Here is a 22,882-nt window from a genome sequence, read left to right on the forward strand (position 1 = left end):
CGCCTGCGCCTTTTGGCTGTCAGTCGGCGGCGGCGTGGGGAGCGCGGGGAGCGCTGGGAACCGTGGCGGCGCGCGGGGACTTGAGGTAAAGCTGCGGCTTCTGTGCTGCCAGGCCGCGCACGAGCGGGCTGGCGGGGGGAGCCGCGCGGTGGAGGCCGCCGAGCCTCACTTCACCGGAGGGAGGCGGGCTCCTCAAGCCTGGCAGAGGAGGGCCCGAGGGGGTTGCAAGGGTGCAGAGCCCGAGTCTCCAGCTCGAGTGCCTGCTGGACCTGGCCGCGGAGCCAACTGGCCGAACTGAAAGGAAGCTCGGGGAGCATCCGAGCCAGCCACCTTGTGCAAAAGTTGAGGAAATTGAGTTTCAGGGAGGGGAGGATCTGCTGAAGTCACAGCGAGTGAGCACCAGACGCCCTGAGCACAGTGCCTGATCCTTTCCATTTAAAAGTCCTTCGTTCTTTTATTCTGTTTTTGGTTGTTTTAGGTGCAAGATACAAATACAAAGAGCAGTACAATCAAGTCTGGCTGAGAGATCAGTTGTGATTCGGGGTTTTTATCGGTTTACAAAGGGAGAAGGCAGGGAGGGCTGTATCGGAGGCAGGTTGAAGATGCCGTGAACATCCTCTTTAAAGCCTTAGTGGCTAGCGAGTTTTTGCCTTGATTCCCATCATTCAGAGTCGCGGCAGTGACATTGAGACATTTGTCAGGCTGCCTGGTATCAGTTATGTTCATGATTATCACCCAGAGCTTCACTGAGAGCAGGAACCTCAGATTCTAGTGACTTGGGTTCTGATGTCCCTTCTGCACATGTTTGAGCTTGACGCTTACTCTGGGTTGTTGTGAGGTTCACAGATACTCATTCCACAACTGCTGACTGCCTGGCGCCTGACAGGAATTATGTCAGGTACTGGGGATACAGCGATGACAGTCAAGGAACTCCCAGGAAACAGGCATTTAAATAAACAGGCAGATGGACTTCCCTGGCAGTACAGTGGTTAAGACTCCACACTTCCAACGGCAGGGGCAGCGGGTTCCCTCCCGCGGGGGGCGAGGGGGTGGGGAGTAAGATCCCACATGCCACACTTGCGGCAGCCAAGAAATAATAAAAATTAAAATAAATGGGCAGTGAAGCCTGAAAGATAGAGATGATCTGTAAATAGTAGAATGGAAGCCTTTAAGGAGAAAAGAGTTAACTTCTCTGGGAGGGTGGGAAGGGATACGAATGTCTTTATACACAAGGTGATTCTTCAACTGAGTCCTTAATGTTTAATTGGTGGTTACATATTGGACACAGGAGAAAGGCAACTAAGGAAGCAAGAATAGCGATACAGGGACCAGAATTATGCAACAGCATGGTTCAGCTGGCACAGAAAGTTTCCATGACCTGTCTATTATCAAAAACTTAAATAATGCTTTTGTTTTGTGTGTCATTGTTTTGTGTGCTTTACATGGGTTAACTTATTTAATATTTATAACAACTCTGTGAAGTAGAAACTAATTATCTTCACCTTAGAAAATTAAGAAAATGGAGGCTTGGGAAAGGTATGTAGCTTGCCCTGGATCATACAGCTAATTCATGGTAGAGCTAGAATTAAAATCCAGGCAATCTGGTTAAAGGGCCTGTGAACTTAACCACCAGGCTTTTTTCTAGAAACTGAGGATGCTGCGTTTTAAATGTCAGGCCCCTGGTTACCTCACCTGTAAGTGACAGAACCAGAACTCAAACTCAGGTCTTTTAACTCTTAAGAATCCAGTGTTAATACTTTTTATAATAACATCAGATGTTATGAGATTTATATAATGCCAGATTGAAGTTAAATTCCAATCTGAGGCAGTGCCTGCTGGAATTGAAAGTACCATATCTTTACGTTGTGGACATTGTGTAAGAGCCTTTACTTTGTGCTTGGGTGTATGGGGTGTGTGTGTGTTGCAGTTTAGATACTGATGTGAGGAGCCCAGGACTGATCAAAATTATGATAAAGGAGCAACATTATTTACCAGTTTGGTGTTAAATACATTTTTGTTTCCAGAGCATTGCATTTCACTTTATTTTTAAAAGGTTACATCATTTGTTGTAAGTGAAAGAGTACTTTTATTTTAAATCAATAAGGATTTGTGAGCTTTTAATGTGCCTGTCTTCTGTGGTAGCAGCTGTAAAGAGATTTTTTTGAATGTCAGTTTCATTTATCACCTTGAATCTGAAAAAAAGAAATTAACTTTGTTTATTCTGTAATTGGGCTCTGCGAACCTAGGTTAAGATACAAGCCTACATTTGGGTTTATAGTGTTATATTTCAAGTTGTGGGTAATGAAAAAATGGGAGCCCATGGCTGAATTAATAGAAGCATCTTAAGTCATTTCATACTTTTCAGAGATCTAATGTGCTTGTATTTGTGCTGTTAATTCTAGTCAGAAGTTTAAAATTTTTTTCAGGGAATATAAACTCACATATCAGAAGCCAACTTGGTAAATTCTTACTCCTTTAAGAGTCAGCTCAAGCATTACTTTCCTATAAAACCTTCCCCGTCTTTTCTAGGAAGACTTAGGTGTTACTGTCACTATATATGCTTACCGCACCTTAGATATATCCCTGTCATGGCGTTAATGATGTTATATTGTAATTTACTGCATTTGTCTTCACTTATTTGTCAACAACTCAAGAGCAAGAGCCAGATTTTTGTTTTATTCATTTCCCCCCTCTAGCCCATAACCCCAGGCTGGAAATGAGAGTATGCAACAGTAAGAGAATAGGATAAATGTGGTGTTTATACTGTGGCTAAGGAGTCTTTCTTATTCTGGTTATTGGAGTTGGAAATGACATGTTTGTCATAAGTGAATATCAATAACCTAAATAAAAATAAGATTAATACTGTGTGTGCATTGATTCTATTACATTTTTCTCTTGGTTTTCTCTGTGATTACAGTTTTTAAAAATGGAATTTCAAGCGGTTGTGATGGCAGTTGGAGGGGGATCGCGAATGACAGACCTGACTTCCAGTATTCCCAAACCCCTGCTTCCAGTGGGCAACAGACCTTTAGTGTGGTACCCACTGAACCTGCTTGAGCGTGTCGGGTTTGAAGGTGAGTTCTGGCAATGAGATATACTCACACAACTTTTAGGGTTCTTCATCCCAGTAATTTGTCAGCTTTATGAGGGTGAGAGGAGTAAATGAAAGAAGACTAGGACTCAGCCTTGGCTGGAGACTGGCCTCTTTAAATTAGAAACTTTGGAGTGCTCTGTTGCTGTGTGAGAAAGGTTGAGAAGATAGTGCTAAGTGTTTCTTTTTTAGAGCTGGTCTCCACAGTGATCCAAGATAACCCTGGAAGGATACCAGAACGTAATATGAGAATGACCACATGCCTGATAGTATTTACTGAGAACCTGTATGTGCCAGGTAGTGTATTAAACACTGGAGTACAGAATTGAAAACGTTAACTCAGGCCCTGATTTCTAGAACCTTAAAGTCTAGTGGAGAGATACACATGTAAACAGATTATCATTGTGTAATGTGATAAATGTTATAACAGAGGCACATAATAAGTGCTTGTTATTAATATAAGGAAGTTACTGTTTGAACCTGAGAGATTCAGAGAAGACTTTACAGAGTAGCTGACCCTTGAATTGACTCTTGAAAAATACATTGACATTCTAACCAGTGTGGAGGAAGTATTCCATACAGAAGTAGTAAATTTTGCAGAGATAGAGTCATGATCAGCACATATTCTCGCAACTACTCTTCTTTTTTTTTTTTTAAAACTACTTTTCATTTTATGTGGCTGTAATATCAGTGTGTATTCCCTGGTGGCTCAGTGGTAAAGAATCCGCTTGGCAATGCAGGAGATGCAGGTTTGATCCCTTGGTCGGGAAGATCCCCTGGAGAAGGAAATGGCAACATACTCCAGTATTCTTGCCTGGGAAATCCCATGGACTGAGGAGCATGGTGGGCTCTAGTCCATGGGGTTGACAAAGAGTCGGACATAACTTAGTGACTAAACGACAACAGCGACATCGAGTGTAAGAGGGAATAAATGTAATGAGAGAAGTAAACAGGCATTATACTATGAAGGGCCTTGTATTCCATGTTGAGGAATTTAGATTTTTTTTTTTTTTTCTTGAAAGCAGTGGGAAATCAGTGAAGAGCCTTTTTTTTTTTGCTGTGCCACAAGGCATGTGGGATCCCAGTTCCCTAACCAGGGATCAAACCCATGCAGTGAAGCACAAGGAAGTTCTGAAAGGCTTATTAAACTGAAGTTTAATATGGTTAAATTCATGTTTTCACTATGCTAAGTCCTTTGTATCTTTATATAAATTTCAGAATCAGCTTATCAATTTCTATAAAAATAGTTGCTAGAACTTTGATTAAGACTGAATTGAATCCGTAGATCAGTAGGAAAAGAATTCACATCTTAACAGTACTGAGTCTTCTGATTGAGGAGCATGGTATATCTCTCCTTTTATTTAGGCCTTTTGTAATTTCTCTCAACTTACACAACTACTTTATAGTTTTCAGTGTATAGGACTTACACATATTTTTTTATATTTATTTGTAGGTAGTTGATATTTTTATGTTATCATAAATGGTAATTATTCCAATTTCCAGAAAATTTGTTGCTAGTACATGAAAATATAGCTTTTTTATGCTGCCATGTATCCTACAACTTTGCTAAATACACTTATTATTAATTCTGGCAGCCTTTTGTGGATTCCTTAGGGTTTTTTACAATTTTACCTAATTGACATTTATAGAACATGCCACCTAGTAAAGCAGAATGCACAATTCTTTTCAAATGCTAAGAACTTTTACCAGGATAGACTGTATTTTTTTAAATAAAACAGGTCTCAATAAATCTTTGAAGATTAAAATAATACAAAATATATTCTCTAACCACAGTAGAATTACATTAGAAGTCAGTAACATAGAGGTATCAAGAGAATCCCTAAGTATTTGGAAATCAAACCACATATTTGTATATAACCCAAAGAAACCACAAAGGAAATTTAAAAAACAATTATATTAGAGTATAGGTGATTTACAGTATCGTATTAGTTTCAGGTGTACAGGAAAGTGAATCAGTTATACATACACATATATCCACTCTTTCTTTAGACTCCTTTCCCATATAGGCCATTACAGAGCATTGAGTAGAGTTCCCTGTGCTATACAGTAGGTTCTTATTAGTTACCTATTTTATATAGTAGTGTTTCTACATAATCCCAAACTCCCAATTTATCCCTTCTCCCCCTTGTTCCCTGGTAGCCATAAGTTTGTTTTCTACATTTGTGGCTCTGCTTCTATACAAACTTCATTTGGACCCTTTTTTTTAGATCCCACATATAAGCAATATCATATGATGTTTATCTTTCTGTGTCTGACTTACATGACTCAGTATGACAGTCTCTAGGTCCCTCCATGTTGCTACAGATGGCATTATTTTGTTCTTTTTTATGAGTGAGTAATATTCCACCAAGTATATATATGACATCTTCTTTATCCATTCCTCTGTTGATGGACATTTAGGTTGCTTCCATGTCCTGGCTATTGTAAATAGTGCCGCAGTGAACATCAGGTGCATGTATTTTTTTTTTTTTTAGGTATCTTTTTGAATTGTGGTTTTCTCTGGGTACATGCATAGGAGTGGGATTGCTGGGTCATATGGTAGTTTCAATTTTGAGTTTTTTAAGGAACCTCCATACTGTTCTCCATGGTGGCTCTACCAGTTTACATTCCCACCAACAGTGTAGGAGGGTTCGCTTTCCTCCACACGCTCTCTAGCATTTATTGTTTTTAGATTTTTTTGGGTGATGACCATTCTGACCAGTGCAAAGTGATAGCTCATTGTAGTTTTCATTTACATTTCTCTAATAATTAGTGATGTTGAGCATCTTTTCTTGTGCTTTTTGGCCATCTGACCACAAGGGGAATTAGAAAATGTTTTTAACTTACTGAAAATGAAAATTCCATGTTTTCAAGTTTGAGGGATGTAGCTAAAATACAATGTTTAGAGAAAATTTTATAACATTAAGTTCTCTGTTAGAAAAGAAATGTCTCAAAGTATCATCTAAGTTTCTACTTTGACAAACTGGAAAAAGAGAAGCAAATGAAACTCAAATAAGTAGAAAGGAGATAAAAATGATAAGAGTAGAAGTAAGTGAAATAGAACCCAAAAGCATTAGAGAAAATTAGTAAAACCAAGAGATGATTCTTTTAAAAAAATCAATAGAATTGTTAAATCTTTAGTTAGACTGATCAAAAAAAGGGGAGAAGATACAAATTACTAATAACAGGAATGAAAGAGGGAACATCACCACAAATCCTACAGACATTAAAAGTTAATAAGGAAGAGAGTTCCTTGGTGGCCTAGTGGTTATGATTCTGCGCTTTCACTGCCGTGGCCCAGGTTCAGTCCCTGCTGGGGAATTGAGATCCTGTAGTCATGCAGCGCAGCCAAAACAAGCAAACAAACAAAAAAGATAATAAGCAAATGTGAACAACTTTATGGTAATAAATTTGAAATACAGATCTTTTAAAAAATTGCTTTGAGCGCTCTATGAAGAATTAGTGTGAGGGGGTCAAGACTGTAAGCAAGGAGATGAGTTAAGAGATTGATACAAAAGTCCATGCTAACAACAAAGAGGGCCTGAACTAAGGCATTAGCGCTAAGGATGGAGAAGGAGGATGATTTGGGAAAGTTGTTGATTCATGGGGAGGGGTAGTAGAAAGAAAGGGACGAGTTCCCTCTACTTTCTACTTAGGTAAGTAACTAAGTGGATGGTGATGTCAGTAGTAGGAGAGGAAATGTAAGACAATGAACAGGTTTGAGTGAAGACAGTGAGTTTGGCTTTGGCCACAATGAGTTTGAGGTGTCCTTTAGTTAGATATAGCAGATTAGAATACCAGATGGAGGTGGTGCAGATCCTGGGCCCTAGGCTTATGATCCAGTGTTTATTCCAGTCATACTTTCTTGAGACAGACCCGTGAACAGTTCTTTACAGTGGTCTGTATGATACTGACATTGAGATGTGTTTTAGAAAAGATTTTATTTTTAGAGCTCAGTATCACAGGTGAATGACACATCTTAATACACTTTTAAATATACTGCTTTCCTTTAATAAGTTCTTATGGCTTTGTTATCTATCACTTTTTTTTCCCTCTTGCTATATATCTTTAGTTATATTTGGGGATATTCTTTTGAGGTGTATTAAGTACCTATTATGTAGAAAATTCCTTCTGAATGAGGCTAACTCAGAATTTGGAGAATGACTCCTAAACATGATATTCTGGAGTTGATCTATAAACTCTTTGTTCATTCTGTTCATATTGTTCATTATTTTAGGAAGTTCATAGCCCTGCTTAGCATTAGTCTCTCCATAATGAATAGCAAGGAGAGATAAGAAAGCCTTCCTAAGTGATCAGTGCAAATAAATAGAGGAAAAGAATAGAATGGGAAAGACTAGAGATCTCTTCAAGAAAATGAAGAGATACCAAAGGAACATTTTGTGCAAAGATGGGCACAATTAAGGACAGAAATGGTATGGACCTAACAGAAGCAGAAGATATTAAGAAGAGGTAGCAAAAATACACAAAAAAGATCTTAATGACCCAGATAACCATAATGGTGTAATCAGTCACCTAGAGACAAACATCCTAGAGTGTGAAGTCAAGTGGGCCTTAGGAAACATCACGACAAACAAAGCTAGTGGAGATGATGGAATTCCAGGTGAGCTATTTCAAATCCTAAAAGATGATGTTATGAAAGTGCTGCACTCAATATGCCAGCAAATTTGAAAAACTCAGCAGTAGCCACAGGACTGGAAAGGGTCAGTTTTCATTCCAATCCCAAAGAAAGGCAATGCCAAAGAATGCTTAAACTGCCACACAGTTGCGCTCATTTCACATGCTAGCAAGGTAATGCTCAAAATTCTCCAAGCTAGGCTTCAACAGTACATGAACTGTGAACTTCCAGATGTTCAAACTGGATTTAGAAAAGGCAGAGGCACCAGAGATCAAATTGCCGACATCCACTGGATCATCGAAAAAGCAAGAGAATTCCAGAAAAACATCTACTTCTGCTTCATTGACTATGCTAAACCCTTTGACAGTATGGATCACAATAAACTGTGGAAAATTCTTAAAGAAATGGTAATATCAGACCACCTTACCTGCCTCCCAAGAAATCTGTATTCAGGTCAAGAAGCAACAGTTAGAACTGGACGTGGAACAATGGACTGGTTCAAAATTGGGAAAGGAGTATGTCAAGGCTGTATATTGTCGTCCTGTTTATTTAACTTCTATACAGAGTACATCATGCGAAATGCAGGGCTGGGTGAAGCACAAGCTGGAATCAAGATTGCTGGGAAAAGTAACAATAACCTCAGATATGCGAGTAACACCACCCTTATGGCAGAAAGTGAAGAGGAACTAAAGAGCCTCTTAATGAAAGTGAAAGAGGAGAGTGAAAAAGCTGGCTTAAAACTCACCATTCAAAAACGAAGATTATGGCATCTGGTCACTTTGTGGCAAGTAGATGGGGAAACAATGGAAACAGTGACAGACTTTATTTTCTTGGGCTCCAAAATCACTGTAGATAGCGACTGCAGCCATGAAATTCAAAGACTCTTGCTCCTTGGAAGAAAAGCTGTGACAAACCTAGACAGCATATTAAAAAGCAGAGACATTACTTTACTGACAAAGGCCGTCTGGTCAAAGGTATGGTTTTCCCAGTAGTCATGTATGGATGTGAGAGTTGGACAGTAAAGAAGGCTGAGTGCGGAAGAATTGATGTTTTGAACTGTGGTGTTGGTGAAGACTCTTGAGAGTCCCTTGGACTGCAAGGAGATCAAACCAGTCAATCCGAAAGGAAATCAGTCCTGAATATTCATTGGAAGGACTGCTGCTGAAGCTGAAGCTCCAACACTTTGGCCTCCTGATATGAAGAACTGACTCATTGGAAGAGACCCTGATGCTGGGGAAGATTGAAGGCAGGAGGAAAAGGGGACGACAGAGGATGAGATGGCTGGATGGCATCACCGACTTGATGGACATGAGTTTGAGCAAGCTCCATGAGATGGTGATGGACAGGGAAGCCTGGTGTGCTGCAGTCCATGGAGTCAAAAAAAGTCAGACATGACTGAGTGCCTGAACTGAACTGACTGGTCCAATTATGAGACTGACTGACCTGTGTTTATAGTTCACTCCCTTCACTCGACCTAAAATCTCTCCACCCTATGGAAATGTCACCTTCTTGAAATCCCAAACAGTGTCAGTCACCCTGTCCTCTGTGTTTTTATCAAACTTTGTTTCTCTATCCCAGTACCTTTTAAGGTCTGCTTTATGCTGTAGTTAGTGGCATGTTAGACTAATCCTCCTGAGAGCAGGTACTGTGTCTAATTCATCTCTGTAACATCAGCATTTTATATATGGTATATACTACACTGGACTTGAGTTCATCATGGCCTGCCTCAAAAGCCATCCTTTCCATGAAGCCTTCCTTAACCATTTTCATATCTAAAATTTCATGTTATGTTTCTTAAGAATAGGAGCCATGTTTAGTTCATTTCTGAATTCTCAGTGCCTGTTTGGCCTTTAGGTATTAAATACAATTGTATTTGTTGGTTGAATGAGTGAGTTAATGACTGAAAGAAAGCTAAGTGGGAAAAGGAAGAAGGAAGGAAGGAAAGTTAAATGATATGAAAAAAAAAGAAAGAAAGAGAAGAAAGTGAAAAAAGAATGATTATAGTGAAAAGGAAAGGTAATTGAGCACTATTAAGAAACACATATAGAAATTATTACACTTTAGAGATGCTAAAATCTAATCTTCAGATATCTGCAACACATGTTATATTGCAGTGGATTACATTACCCTGCCAAAGATCCATGACAGAACCCCAAGATTTTGTTAATTGATGGCTATATGGATAAGGTGAAGGCATCGATTACATGGAAATTGTCTGTTACTGGATTCATTATGATCGTCAGTGAAACACTAATAGCCATCTGATGGGAAGTGGTGATAGCTCTTTCTTTGTAGTGAATGAAGTTTTAAAATGTGATCCCAGGATTTCCCTGGTGGTCCAGTAGTTAAGACTCCATGCCTCCAATGCAGGGGGCACAGGTTCAATCCCTGGTCAGGGGAACTAAGATCCCACATGCAGCTTGGTGCGACCAAAAATTAAAACTAGAATAGAATAGAATAAAATATAATCTCATTGGTATATGGTTTAATAAGTGCTCTTTTGCATTCTTTATGTCAGGAAGAAGTGGTGTGTAATATATTAACATGTTTTATCTTCGATCTCTTGCTTACTGGTTTTATGTACCCTGAACAAAGTCACTTCATATCTTTTAGTCCAAGTTTCCTCATTTGTAAAATTGAGGAGTTTTTACAAATTTTTAATAATTTGTTGTAAGAATTAATTGAGAAGATGCATGTAAAGTGTGTTGCAAAATCTCAATAATATTAGCTGTCATTACTAAATCTAGAAGCAGACCAAATCTAACTGAAGTAGTGTAACCATTGTCTAAATGAATGAGAGTTTTTGCACTTTTCCTTCCTTTTTTTTATGCTCTAGAAGTCATTGTCATTACAACCAAGGATGTCCAAAAGGCTTTGTGTGCAGACTTCAACAAGATGAAAATGAAGCTAGATATTGTGTGTATTCCTGATGAAGCTGACATGGGAACTGCAGATTCTCTGCGCCACATATATCAGAAACTTAAGGTGAAAAGCTGTTTATTGATTTTTTTTATTTGTTGAAAATAAATATCACCTTATATTTTCCCAATGCATTGCAGTTTATAATGTGTTTTAAAAAATATATTCTAGTACCCCATACTTTGCTGCCCATGTTTCATCTGCTGTTTAGTTTGGTTACTAGTAAAGATTTTAGACACTCAGTTGTCACAGTCACTAGTTGCCAGTATTTTTCAGTCATAATACATCTTTATAAAAAAGGTAATTTCTAATGTACTTCAAAAGATTCCATTTATATAAAGTTCATGAATAAACAAAACTTATGTATAGTAGGGGCTTCCCTGGTGGCTCAGCTGGTAAAGAATCCACCTGCAATGTGGGAGACCTGGGTTTGATCCTTGGGTTGGGAAGATCCCCTGGAGAAGGGAAAGGCTACCCACTCCAGTATTCTGGTCTGGAAATTCCACGGACTGTATAGTCCATGGGGTGGCAAAGAGTTGGACGTGACTGAGCGACTTTCACTTTCATTTTCATGTATGGTAATAGAAATCAGACCACCAGCTGACTCTGCAGATGAGAGATTGAGTGGAAAGAAATAAGAAGAAACTTTCAAAAATTTCAGCTCCCTCACGTGATAGTATTTGAAAGTTTAGTCTCCTTTGATTAAGCAACTAACATGAGTGGGCTTCCCTGGTGGCTCAGTGGTAAAGAATCCGCCTTCCAATGCAGGAAACACAGGTTTGATCTCTGATCTGGGAAGATCCCACATGCCTCAGGGTAACTAAGCCCAGGTGTCACATCTATTGAGCCTGTGCTCTGGAGTCTGGGAGCCGCAACTACCGAGCCCACATGTCACAGCTACTAAAGACTCCACACACTAGAGCCCATGCTCCACAGCAAGAGAAGTCACCACAATGAGAAGCCTGAGTACCTCAACTAGAGGGTAGCCCCCACTTGCTGCAACTAGAGAAGACCATGCACAGCCAAAAATAAATAAGTAATAAAATTATTTTTAAAATTATATAGCAAGTAAATAAAAACTAAAAAAAAATTATATAGCGAGCCTATGGATGTGAGGATGCAATCTCCCGCGTGGTCTGTGGCACATAAACTGAGAAAGATCCACTGTTGACTATTCTAAAATTGATGTCCTTTGGAAAAAATTCATTCTGATAATTGTGCCATCTTATTTGAGTTGGGGAGCAAAATTTCTACTATTTCTGGTGATTGCAAACAGATATATTAATATTTTCTGCCTATCTATGCACCAAAGAGCAAGAAATTAATGCAGATATTTACATGGCCTTTCCCTTCCTTTGCGTGCATGCTCAGTTGAGTCCAACTCTTTGCAACCCTGTGGATTGTAGCCAGTTTTTTTTCTTTTTTTTTTTTCCATTTATTTTTATTAGTTGGAGGCTAATTACTTTACATCATTGCAGTGGTTTTTGTCATACATTGAAATGAATTAGCCATGGATTTACATGTATTCCCCATCCCGGTCCCCCCTCCCACCTCCCTCTCCACCCAGTCCCTCTGGGTCTTCCCAGTGCACCAGGCCCGAGCACTTGTCTCATGCACCCAACCTGGGCTGGTGATCTGTTTCACCCTAGATAATATACATGTTTCAATGCTGTTCTCTTGAAACATCCCACCCTCGCCTTCTCCCACAGAGTCCACAAGTCTGTTCTATACATTTGAGTCTCTTTTTCTGTTTTGCATATAGGGTTATCGTTACCATCTTTCTAAATACCATATATATGTGTTAGTATACTGTAATGGTCTTTATCTTTCTGGCTTACTTCGCTCTCTATAATGGGCTTCAGTTTCATCCATCTCATTAGAACTGATTCAAATGAATTCTTTTTAATTGTAGCCAGTTTTTTATTCTTGTCCAGGCAAGAATGCAGGAGAGGGTTGCCATTTCCTACTCCAGGGGGTCTTCCTGACCTAGGAATCAAACCCTCATCCCTTGAGTCTCCTGCATTGGCAGGCAGATTCTTTTACCACTGAGCCACCAGGGTAGCTGTATACACAGTGCCCATTTACTGTGTATAAATGTATTTTATGTTTATACACAGTAAAATACACAGATATTAAGTATATGGTTTGATGAGTTTTGACAATTATATACACTCAGATTGTGCTGTGCTCAGTCGCTCAATGTGTACAACTCTTTGTGATGCCATGGGACTGTAGCCCACCAGGCTCCTCTGTCCTTGGGGATTCGCCAGGCAAGAATACTGGAGTGGGTTGCCATGCCCTCCTCCAGGGGATCTTCCCAACCCAGTGATCAAACCCAGGTCTCCCACATTGCAGGTGGATTCTTTATCATCTGAGCCACTAGGTTATCATTATCCAAATCTAGAACATTTCCATCACCTTTCACAGTTCCTCTGTGCTTCATTTTAGTTAATCCTCCACCTTTAAAGTCAACTGCTATTCTGATTTCTGTCAACATATGTTAATTTTGCTTGTTCATGAACTACATATAAATGAAATCATATAATTTTATTTTGGTTTCTTTTGTTCAACATAGTATTTTTCAAATTCGTATTATTGCTGGTATAACTAGCTTGTTCTTATTTATTGCTGAGTAGTATTCCATTGAATAAGAATACCACTATTTACCCATTTTTCTGTTGATGGTCATTTGCATTGTTTCAAAATTTTAGATATTATGAATAAAGCTGTTATGAACATTGTTCTGCAGATCTTTTTGTAAAAATATTATAGTTTGAAAAAAAATACATTATAGTTTGTAGGATTTACTGTATTGAGAAATGCCGGATAGTTTTCTGAATGGTTGTACATTTTATACTTATGTCAGCAATGTATAAGAATTGCATTTGCTTCACATCTTCATCAACACTTGGTACTGTCAGTCTTTTTAACTTTAACCATTCTAGTGGGTGTTATGTAACACTGTCTCATTGTGGTTTTAATTTGCATGTCCCTGGTAATAGTGATGCTGATCACATTTTCACGTGATTATTGACCATTAGTATATCTTCATGGAATGTCTATTCAAGACATTTGCCTTTTTTTTTCAGTTGTTTGCCTTTTTATTATAGATTATATAAATTCCTTGTATATTATAGATAGAAGCCTTTTGTCAAATATGTGTTGTGAATATTTTCTGCCAGTCTCTGGCTTGCCTTTTTATATTCTTAATGGTGATTTTGATGGCCAAAAGTCTTAAATGTTGATGAAATCCAAATTACCAATTTTTTCTTTCATGGTTAGTACTTTTTTTTTTTTTCCGCCATACCACAAGGCATGCTGGATCTTAGTTCCCCAAACAGGAATTGAATCTATGCCCCCTGCAGTGGAAGCATGGAGTCTTAGCCATTGAACTGCCAGCAAAGCCCCCTGTGGTTGGTGTTTTTTGTGTCCTAAGAAATATTAGCTTACCCTAAGCTTAAACAGATATTCTTTTGTGTTTACATCTAAAAATGTTATAGGAATAAAGGTTTACTTTTTTCTGTATGAATATTCAGTTGTTCCTGCATCATTTGTTAAAAAGACTTTCCTTTATCCATTGAATTGCACTGGTGCCTTAGTTGAAAATCAGCTGACTGATTTTCAGCTGTGTGTGCTATTTCTGTTCTCTCTTCTTTGTTCCATTGGTCTGTTTGTCTTGTCTCTGCTTCCATACTACATTTAATAAAGTCTTGATTATCTTAACTTTATAAAGTTGGTCTTGAAATCAGGTACCATAAATCTGCCTACTTTGTTCCTTTTCCTTAAGATTGCCTTGATTATTCTAAGTCCTTTGCATTTCCACATAAATTTTAGAATTAGTTTGCCAGTTTTTAGCTAGAAAAATGCTTTCTGGGATTTTGATTGCATTGTAGTGAATCTTTTGGTCATTTTGGGGAGAATTGACATCTTAATATTGAATCTTCCAATCCTTGGACATCTACTTATTTATTTATTTATTTATTTTCTTTTTTCCATTTATTTTTATTAGTTGGAGGCTAATTACTTTACATCATTGCAGTGGTTTTTGTCATACATTGAAATGAATTAGCCATGGATTTACATGTATTCCCCATCCCGGTCCCCCCTCCCACCTCCCTCTCCACCCGATCCCTCTGGGTCTTCCCAGTGCACCAGGCCCGAGCACTTGTCTCATGCACCCAACCTGGGCTGGTGATCTGTTTCACCCTAGATAATATACATGTTTCAATGCTGTTCTCTTGAAACATCCCACCGTCTCCTTCTCCCAGAGTCCACACATCTACTTATTTAGATTGCCTATAATTTCTCTCAGTAGTGTTTTTTTAAATAATTTTCAGTATAGAGGTTTTGAGCATCTTTCAGTAATTTTATTCCTGTTTCATCAGTTTGATAATATTGTAACTAGTATTTTTCATTCTATTTTCTAATTGTTTATTACTTGTATATAGCCATACAGCTGGTTTTTATGTATTAGCTTTGTACCCCATGACTTTCTTAAATTGTAGATTCTTTAGGATTGTCTATATACAGCATGTTGCTTGCAGATAAAAACAGTATTACATCTTCCTTTTTAATCTTAATGCCTTTCGTTTCTTTTTATTGTCTTATTTCCCTGGCCAGGGCTTCCAGAAGTTCAATGTATATAGACATTTCCTTTTACTTTTTGGCCTTCTTTTGTCTTTCTGTGCTTTCATACAAGTAGATTTTGGTGCTTCTGATCAGAGAGGAGATCTCTAATACTATCACGTTGGGTATGTGGCTTTCTTGAGTACAGTTTCTTATTTAGGGAAGAAATGGAGGATTTCACTAGGGTATTGAGAAGAGAACTGTATTCTTTCACAGGGTTATATGCCAGGTTTACCAAGAAGCTTAGGGTGTTTGGTGGTCTTCCCAGGAGCTGTTTTAGTTACTGTCTAAAAGTTTAGTATGGAGGTATAAACTAGACTCTTTGCTCCCTAATCTATAAATCTTAGAAATGTTATTTTTGCCCTAGCCTGGAACTGGAGATCCTGGGAGTTCCATGCAAATGAGTTTCTATAACCCTTAGAGGCTTGAGAAATAATAGGGGCAACTATTAATAAATAGGAGAGGGCATGAGGTAAAGAGTAAAGTAACTGCCAAAAGGACATTTTATTCCCAAGCCACTACCTCTTCTTATGGTTTTGAGCACTTCTTATTTTAGGGCTCCTCCTTATCCCTGAGAGCAGACTCTTCATTAACTCATTCTACACGGTCTCATTTCTTTTCCTTCCTTACTCCTGTTTCCACATCATTTACACAGCATCCTTTACCTATAATCCTACCTCTGAGCTTTCTTAAGCTGTGGCTTTGACTAGCAGGTCTTTGCTCTCTTTGCTATCTCTGCTTAGTTTCTCTTGTACCAGTGAGTGACTCCTGAAATCCTGGCTTTGTCACGTCAGCTTGCATTCTGACCTGGAGTAGAAGGCAACAAAACTGACCTGTGGAGGAACATAAGTAGCCTCCTGAATAACCATTAAGAACAAAGTCAAACCTGAGCCAAAATTCAGAACTGTCTGATTGGGATCAACGTGAACTTGTAGGAAGCGTAATGGAAATATATATAAACAGTTGAAGAGTTGAGACAGCCTGAGGAGGCAGTTGTTTCCTAAGGGAGGACAAGTAACCCCTTAAGGGAGAAAGTAACACCTCCAGCTGTGCTGTGGTTTAAAAACAGTGCTTCTTTGAGCCAATTTATTTCTCTTCCCTTTTGCCCACAAGAAAGAAGTGAGGTGAAGTCGCTCAGTCGTTTCTGACTCTTTGCAACCAACCCCATGGACTGTAGCCTACCAGGCTCCTCCGTCCATGGAGTTTTGCAGGCAAGAGTACTGGAGTGGGTTGTCGTTTCCTTCTCCAGGGGATCTTCCTGACCCAGGGATCTATCCTGGGTCTCCCGCATTGTAGGCAGACGCTTTACCATCTGAGCCACCAGGGAAGCCTAAAAGGCGACTTCCTAAACATTGATTCTTTTTCAATAAGATTTTAGGTAAGATAAGAACATTACCTTTGAGTTTTGAGTTTATTAGCTTTTGGTTCTTTTATTTTTACCCACTTCCTACAGATTGAGTTCCTCAAATTTTACTGTGAGGTTATCCCAGGTGGTTTCTGCTTTTCTCAGAGAAAGACCATAGTAGTATATTAGCTTTATTTGGCTTCTTTGGTTAAAATGTATTTTACCATTTTAATTTACCATCTTTGTCGTTTGCATTGCATTTGCTAAATGTATTTAGCAAATGTCGTTTGTATTGTAATTTGCTAAATTGTCTTCCCTGGTGGCTCAGAGGTTAAAGCGTCTGCCTGCAATGCGGGAGACCTGGGTTCGATCCCTGGGTGGGGAAGATCCCTGGGTGGGGAAGATCCCCTGGAGAAGGAAATGGCAACCCACTCCAGTATTCTTGCCTGGAGAATCCCATGGACGGAGGAGCCTGGTGGGCTACAGTCCACGGGGTGGCAAAGAGTCAGACACGACTGAGCGACTCCACTTTCACTTTCACTATTGGAGGTGGACATCATATCTGCTATGTTATATTCTTTCAACATATTTCATTTGGTTTTATCCTTCTGGCATTCTTTTCTATTTCATTTTGCCTTATTTCTTCATACAATTTCACTGATTTATTGGCTTATCACTTTTTATTTCAGCTGCCCAAACCTCTTTCTCTGACTTATCAAAAGAGATTATTGGCTCATTCATTCTCCCAGGCCCTGGATGAGTGACCTCCATTTTTATAACTGGTGCAGATAATATAAAAGTACTTGGATTTTATATTTTCTTCATAGTAGTGTTTCATATTTATCAGACTGACAAAGGATTCAGTCTTACCTATGTCTGAACAAACTTTGTCCTACTATTTCTGATGACTGCAAACAGATGTATTAATATTTTCAACCGACCTGTACACTAAAGAACAAAAAATTCAAATACGTACATGTCCTTTCCCTTCCTTTGTGGGTGTGCTCAGTTGTATCTGACTTTTTGCACTCCTATGGACCATAGCCCTCCAGGCTCCTCTGTCCATGGAATTCTCCAGGCAAGAATACTGGAGTGGGTTGCCATGCCCTCTTCCAAGGGCTCTTCCTGACCCGGGGATTGAACCCGCATCTCTTATGTCTCCTGCATTGTCAGGCAGGTTCTTTACCACTAGCGCCACCTGGGACAGTACAGTATCGTTAATTATAGTCACCAAGTTGTATGTTGCATCTCCATGACTTACTTATTTTATAACTAGAAGTTTGTACCTTTTGGCTCCCTTTGCCTATTTTGCTTACCTCCCACTGCTGACCTCTGGCAACTACTAGTCTCTCGTTTGTAACTATGAACTTGGCTTTGTTGTTGTTTATTTGTTTTTAGATTCCATGTATAGGTGAGATTATATGGTGTTTGTCTTTCTCTGTTTGACTTATTTCAGTTAGCATATGCCTTTAAGTTCCATCCATGTTGTTGCAAATGCCAAGATTTCACAATTTTTAATGGCTGAATAATACTCCATTGTATGCATATACCACATTTTCTTTATCCATTCATTTGTCTGTGGACACAGGTTGTTTACATATCTTGGCAGTTGTATATATGCTGCAGTGAACATTGGCTAACTTCCGTCTCTTTTTCAGTATTTTCTTGTAAACTGGAGTTTGGGTCTAAATTTTAATTAGATTCAGTGTCAACTTTTTTTTGACAATAATACTTCATGTGTTTACTTCATATTGTTTTATATTCAGAAATGAAATCAGATATTTCTTTTAAAAGCCTTGATTTTGATTATGATGTCAGTCTTAATAAAGGGGTTAAAAAAAACAGCCCAAATGGTTTCTTTTTGTAGAACATGTTATGGACTACAGTCTGGGCTCTAGGAGAAATAGAAGCTTTTAAATTTTATTGAAACTGATTTTACAGTTTTTCTTTTATGGTTTGTGATTTCTAGTTTTTTCTTTAGAAATTATTCCCTATTTTAACATCTTAAAAGAGATTTTTTAAAAATTTCATATAAAAGTTTAATCTTGCTTCTTACATTTCCGGCTCTAATTCACTTAGAATTTCTCCATTTATTTTAGTCTTTTAAAATATATCCCAATATCTTTATTGGGATAATTTTCTTCAAAAAAATCTTATTTATCTTTTTTTAGGTTTGTTCCTAGATTGTGTTTTCATGCTCTCTTTTTATTAGTATATTGTATAAGCAAATAATATACATAATATATATAATTAATATAACATACATAAATATATAATTTAAAGAGTCAGATAGTTACAAGATTTAAAGTAAAGAAAGAACAAGGGTCTCCTGCACTGTCCTTCCTTATTTATTATTCTTACTCTTCAGAAGCAACTGTTTTCAGCTCTTCTTTTTTTCCTTCTGATAATGCCCTCAATATTTCTAAGTACCATATTTATACTACTGTTTTCTTTAAGTTTTAGATATTATCTATTGTAATTCCACTATGGAAAGTAAGGATTTGATTCATTTAGCACCTTGTCTGCCCTTCTCCATGTACATAAGCTCCCCCTTTCCTAATCTCCCTATATAGTAGCATCAAATTTACAGCTGTGGAGAAGGAAATGGCAACCTGCTCCAGTGTTCTTGCCTGGAGAATCCCAGGGACGGGGGAGCCTGGTGGGCTGCCGTCTATGGGGTCGCACAGGGTTGGACACGACTGAAGTGACTTAGTTATTTACAGTTGAGTCATATAGTGTACTAGTGTTTTGTTTTTTTTTTAACATTTATTTATATGGCTGCTTTGGGTCTTAGTTGCAGCATACAGGACATTTAGTTGTAGCATGTGGGATCTAGTTTCCTGACCAGGGATCAAACTCAGGTCCCCTACACTGGGATCACCAACTCTTAGCCACTAAACCACCAGGGAAGTCCCTATATTTCCCTTTTTAAAAAATCAACTTTATTGAGTTATAATTTGTATACAATAAAATACACCCATTTAAAAAGTACAGTTTTTTAAAAAAAATCAGGTTTATGGAAGTATAAATTACATACATAAAATTACCTTTTTTGATATACCAAGTTGTTGTTTTTTTTTTTTTTCAATTTTATTGGAGTATAGTTGATCCACATTGTTGTGTTAGCTTCAGGCATACAAATAAGTGACCCAATTACACACATACATATATCCATTCCCCTTCAGACTCCCCCCTGGCCCATGTAGGTTATCATAGAATATTGAGTAGAGTTCCCTGTGCTACACCATAGGTCCATGTTGGTTATCTATCTTATATATAGTAGTGTGTGTGTTGTATACTGAGATTTGATAAAGATATAGATATGGAAGATATAGATATATATTGAAATATATATCAAGATAAAGAAGAAAAGTTCTATTGACTCTTCCAAAAGTTCTGTCAACTTTTACAAGTTCCTTTTTTTAATACAATGATTTGTTTTTCTTAGAGTTATTAATTGCCTCCCTTTTAAAAGTTGCTTAGTTTTTTGTTTCTATCACTAATTCCCTCAGATCCTTTAAAAGGAATGAAAAGATGTCAATATGTTTAAACACTTTAGGTATTCTGTCCATCATTTTTTTTTTTTTTTTCTTTTGAGACTGTCCTCCTGGAAGCCATCTATTCTCTCTTCTCTCTTGAAATTTCTACTCATTGCTCTAGCCCGCTGCAGATCTGTCATCCTGGGACTTCTTTTCACTATCATTCTGTGAATTCCCTTTTCTCTCCTGTGTTGGATACTCTGGTTCCTAGATCTCACATTTTATTCTTTCTTGGTTTACTCTCCCATTTCAGAGGAACCCAGTCCTTAATTGGCTTTTTAAAGAGAGCATGGAAGGTAAATATTTTGAGAAGTGCATGTTTAAAAATGTTTATTCCATCCTTACTCTTGAATGATAACTTATCTTTACATAGAATTCTAGGTTAGAAATAATATTCTCTCAGAATTTTTGGTCCCAGGACCAAACAGACAAACGTCCTTGATGACTCCCTGTGCTATAGGTAGATTTTTTTCCTCCCAAATTTACCCTTTCACTGAGGTCCCATTTATGCAGAATCTCAGTTCAGACTCCCAGCTTTCATGCTTTCATACCTAACTTTAAGCTACATCTTTTAGCCCAGTGAAACTGGTGGCTCAGTGGTAAAGAACCTGCCTGCCAATGCAGGAGACGCAGGTTTGATCCCTGGATCAGGAACATCCCCTGGTGAAGGGAATGGCAGCCCACTTCAGTATTCTTGCCTAGGAAATCCCATGGACAGAGGAGCCTGGCAGGCTACAGTCCATGGAGTCTCAAAAGAGTTGGACACAACTTAGCAACTCAGCAATAGCAGCAAAATTTTCAGTGTAGTTTTCATTTCCTTCTTCAGTTGTGGCACTTGGTGTTTTCCTATTCTTTCTCATAAGTTTGAATACATTTGGAGTAATTTTTTGTTAGTGCCTTATCCATAATTTTTAGGTATTTGTAACAGTTTTTGGGTTCCTAGTCCATGAAATTTCCAACACCAGAAACCTCCATGCTATACACTTAATATGCATTATTTAATTCAATCCTCCAGCTGCACTCTGAAGTATATTGTCTTTATCTCCATTTTTTCTTTTGTTATTTTTTTGCAAAGATATCCCATATTTATGAATTAGAAAAATTAATATTGTTAAAGTGTCCACACTAACCAAAGCAGCCTACAGATTCAATGCCATCACTGTCAAAGATCCAGTAACATTGTTTACAGAAATTGAAAAAAAATCCTAAAATTCATATGGAATCACAAAAGACCCCTTATAGCTAAATGTACTTTTCCTGAATCGTATTTTTTGTTTTTACATTTTTTTCAAGATCTTGTAATAACCTGTAATGGAAAAGAATCTTAAGAATATATATGTTTGTGTGTGTGTGTGTGTGTGTGTGTGTGTGTGTATGAACTGAATTTATATAGAAATACATCTTAAGAATATTATTTATATATAAATCTTAAGAATATTTATATATATACATGTTTATATACGTGTATATATAAGCTGAATCTTTGTTCCCATTTTACAGGTGAGGAAAGTAGGGCTCATAGAGGTCTAATAACTTTCCTACACTTCAGGTGGAAAGAAAGACTGTATATTAGGGGCCAAAGTCTAGGTAAGTGCATTGAGTAATTGAGGGATTAATAGGATCATGTCTGCTGGGTACAGTCAAATGGCACTTATCTCCTCAGAAGTTGAATTTTTATTTGAGAGTGCAGTAGTGGAGTGGGTTAGGAACATGGTGGGATTCCCAGGTGGCTCAGTGGTAAAGAATCTGCCTGCCAGTGCAGGAGATGCAGGAGACACAAGTTTGATCCCTTGGCCTGGAAGACCCCCTGGAGGAGGACGGCAACTCAGTCCAGTATTCCTTCCAGAGAGATCCCATGGACAGAGAAGCCTGACAGGCTACAGTCCCTGGGTTCCCAAACAATCAGACACGGCTGGGCAACTGAGCACAAAGAGTTAGAGTACTGTGCGCCCTCTAGAGGAAACTACTTAGCTCTGCTTATTGACGCTTTCTAATTGATTCTTGTAGGAAGAATAGGAATTTGTGATGGTGTGGAGATGAGGAAAGGTAGATGTTACTAGTATGAAGGAGCTAGAATAGCTCCAGAAAAAAACATGAAAATATTGGTAGATTTTCTTGAAGAATTACTATAAAGCCGAGATATGAGGGGATATTTTTACCTCCAAGTTGTGTGATCTGAAGGCCTCACCCAGTGTTGAGCATACATACCTTTAAAACTTACACTCAAGTGTATTTTTGGGGGGATGTACTAAAAAATAAAATATATCAATTAAATAGCTTAATTGGTACTCTTTTTTTCTTTCTGGGTTGTTGTTCAGTCACTAAGTCATGTCTGACTCTTTGTGACCCATGGACTACAGCACCAGACTTCTGTGTCCTTCACTATATCTCAGAGTTTGCTCATACTCATGTCCATTAAGTCAGTCATACTATACAATCATCTCATCCTCTGTCTCCTCCTTCTCCTCCTGCCTTCAGTCTTTCCCAGCATCATGGTCTTTTCCATCTGATGCTCTTTGTATCAGATGGCCAAAGTATTGGAGCTTCAGCTTCAGTATCAGTCTTTCCAATGAATATTCAGGGTTGATTTCCTTTGGGATTGACTTGTTTGATCTTGCAGTTCAAGGGACTGCACCACAATTCAAAAGCATCAATTCTTTGGTGTTCAGCCCTTCTTGATGGTCCAACTGTCACATCCGTACATGACTACTGGAAAAACCATAGCT

At 38.2% G+C, this 22,882-nt stretch overlaps 1 protein-coding gene across 2 annotated transcripts in view; it reads left to right on the forward strand.

The window, feature by feature from the left end:
• Positions 1 to 12: 12 nt before the first annotated feature.
• EIF2B3 (eukaryotic translation initiation factor 2B subunit gamma) overlaps positions 13 to 22,882 on the forward strand; it is a 109,031-nt gene continuing 86,161 nt past the window's right edge. For both annotated transcript variants that reach the window (XM_070468249.1, XM_070468250.1), the window contains exons 1-3: positions 13 to 85; positions 2,918 to 3,074; positions 10,564 to 10,712. In XM_070468249.1, the coding sequence (XP_070324350.1) occupies positions 2,927 to 3,074; positions 10,564 to 10,712 (297 nt within the window). In that variant the 5' untranslated portion in view covers positions 13 to 85; positions 2,918 to 2,926. The remainder of the gene's footprint in view (positions 86 to 2,917; positions 3,075 to 10,563; positions 10,713 to 22,882) is intronic.

Source organism: Odocoileus virginianus, chromosome 5 (genome assembly GCF_023699985.2).
Source record: "Odocoileus virginianus isolate 20LAN1187 ecotype Illinois chromosome 5, Ovbor_1.2, whole genome shotgun sequence".
NCBI classification, from domain to species: domain Eukaryota; kingdom Metazoa; phylum Chordata; class Mammalia; order Artiodactyla; family Cervidae; genus Odocoileus; species Odocoileus virginianus.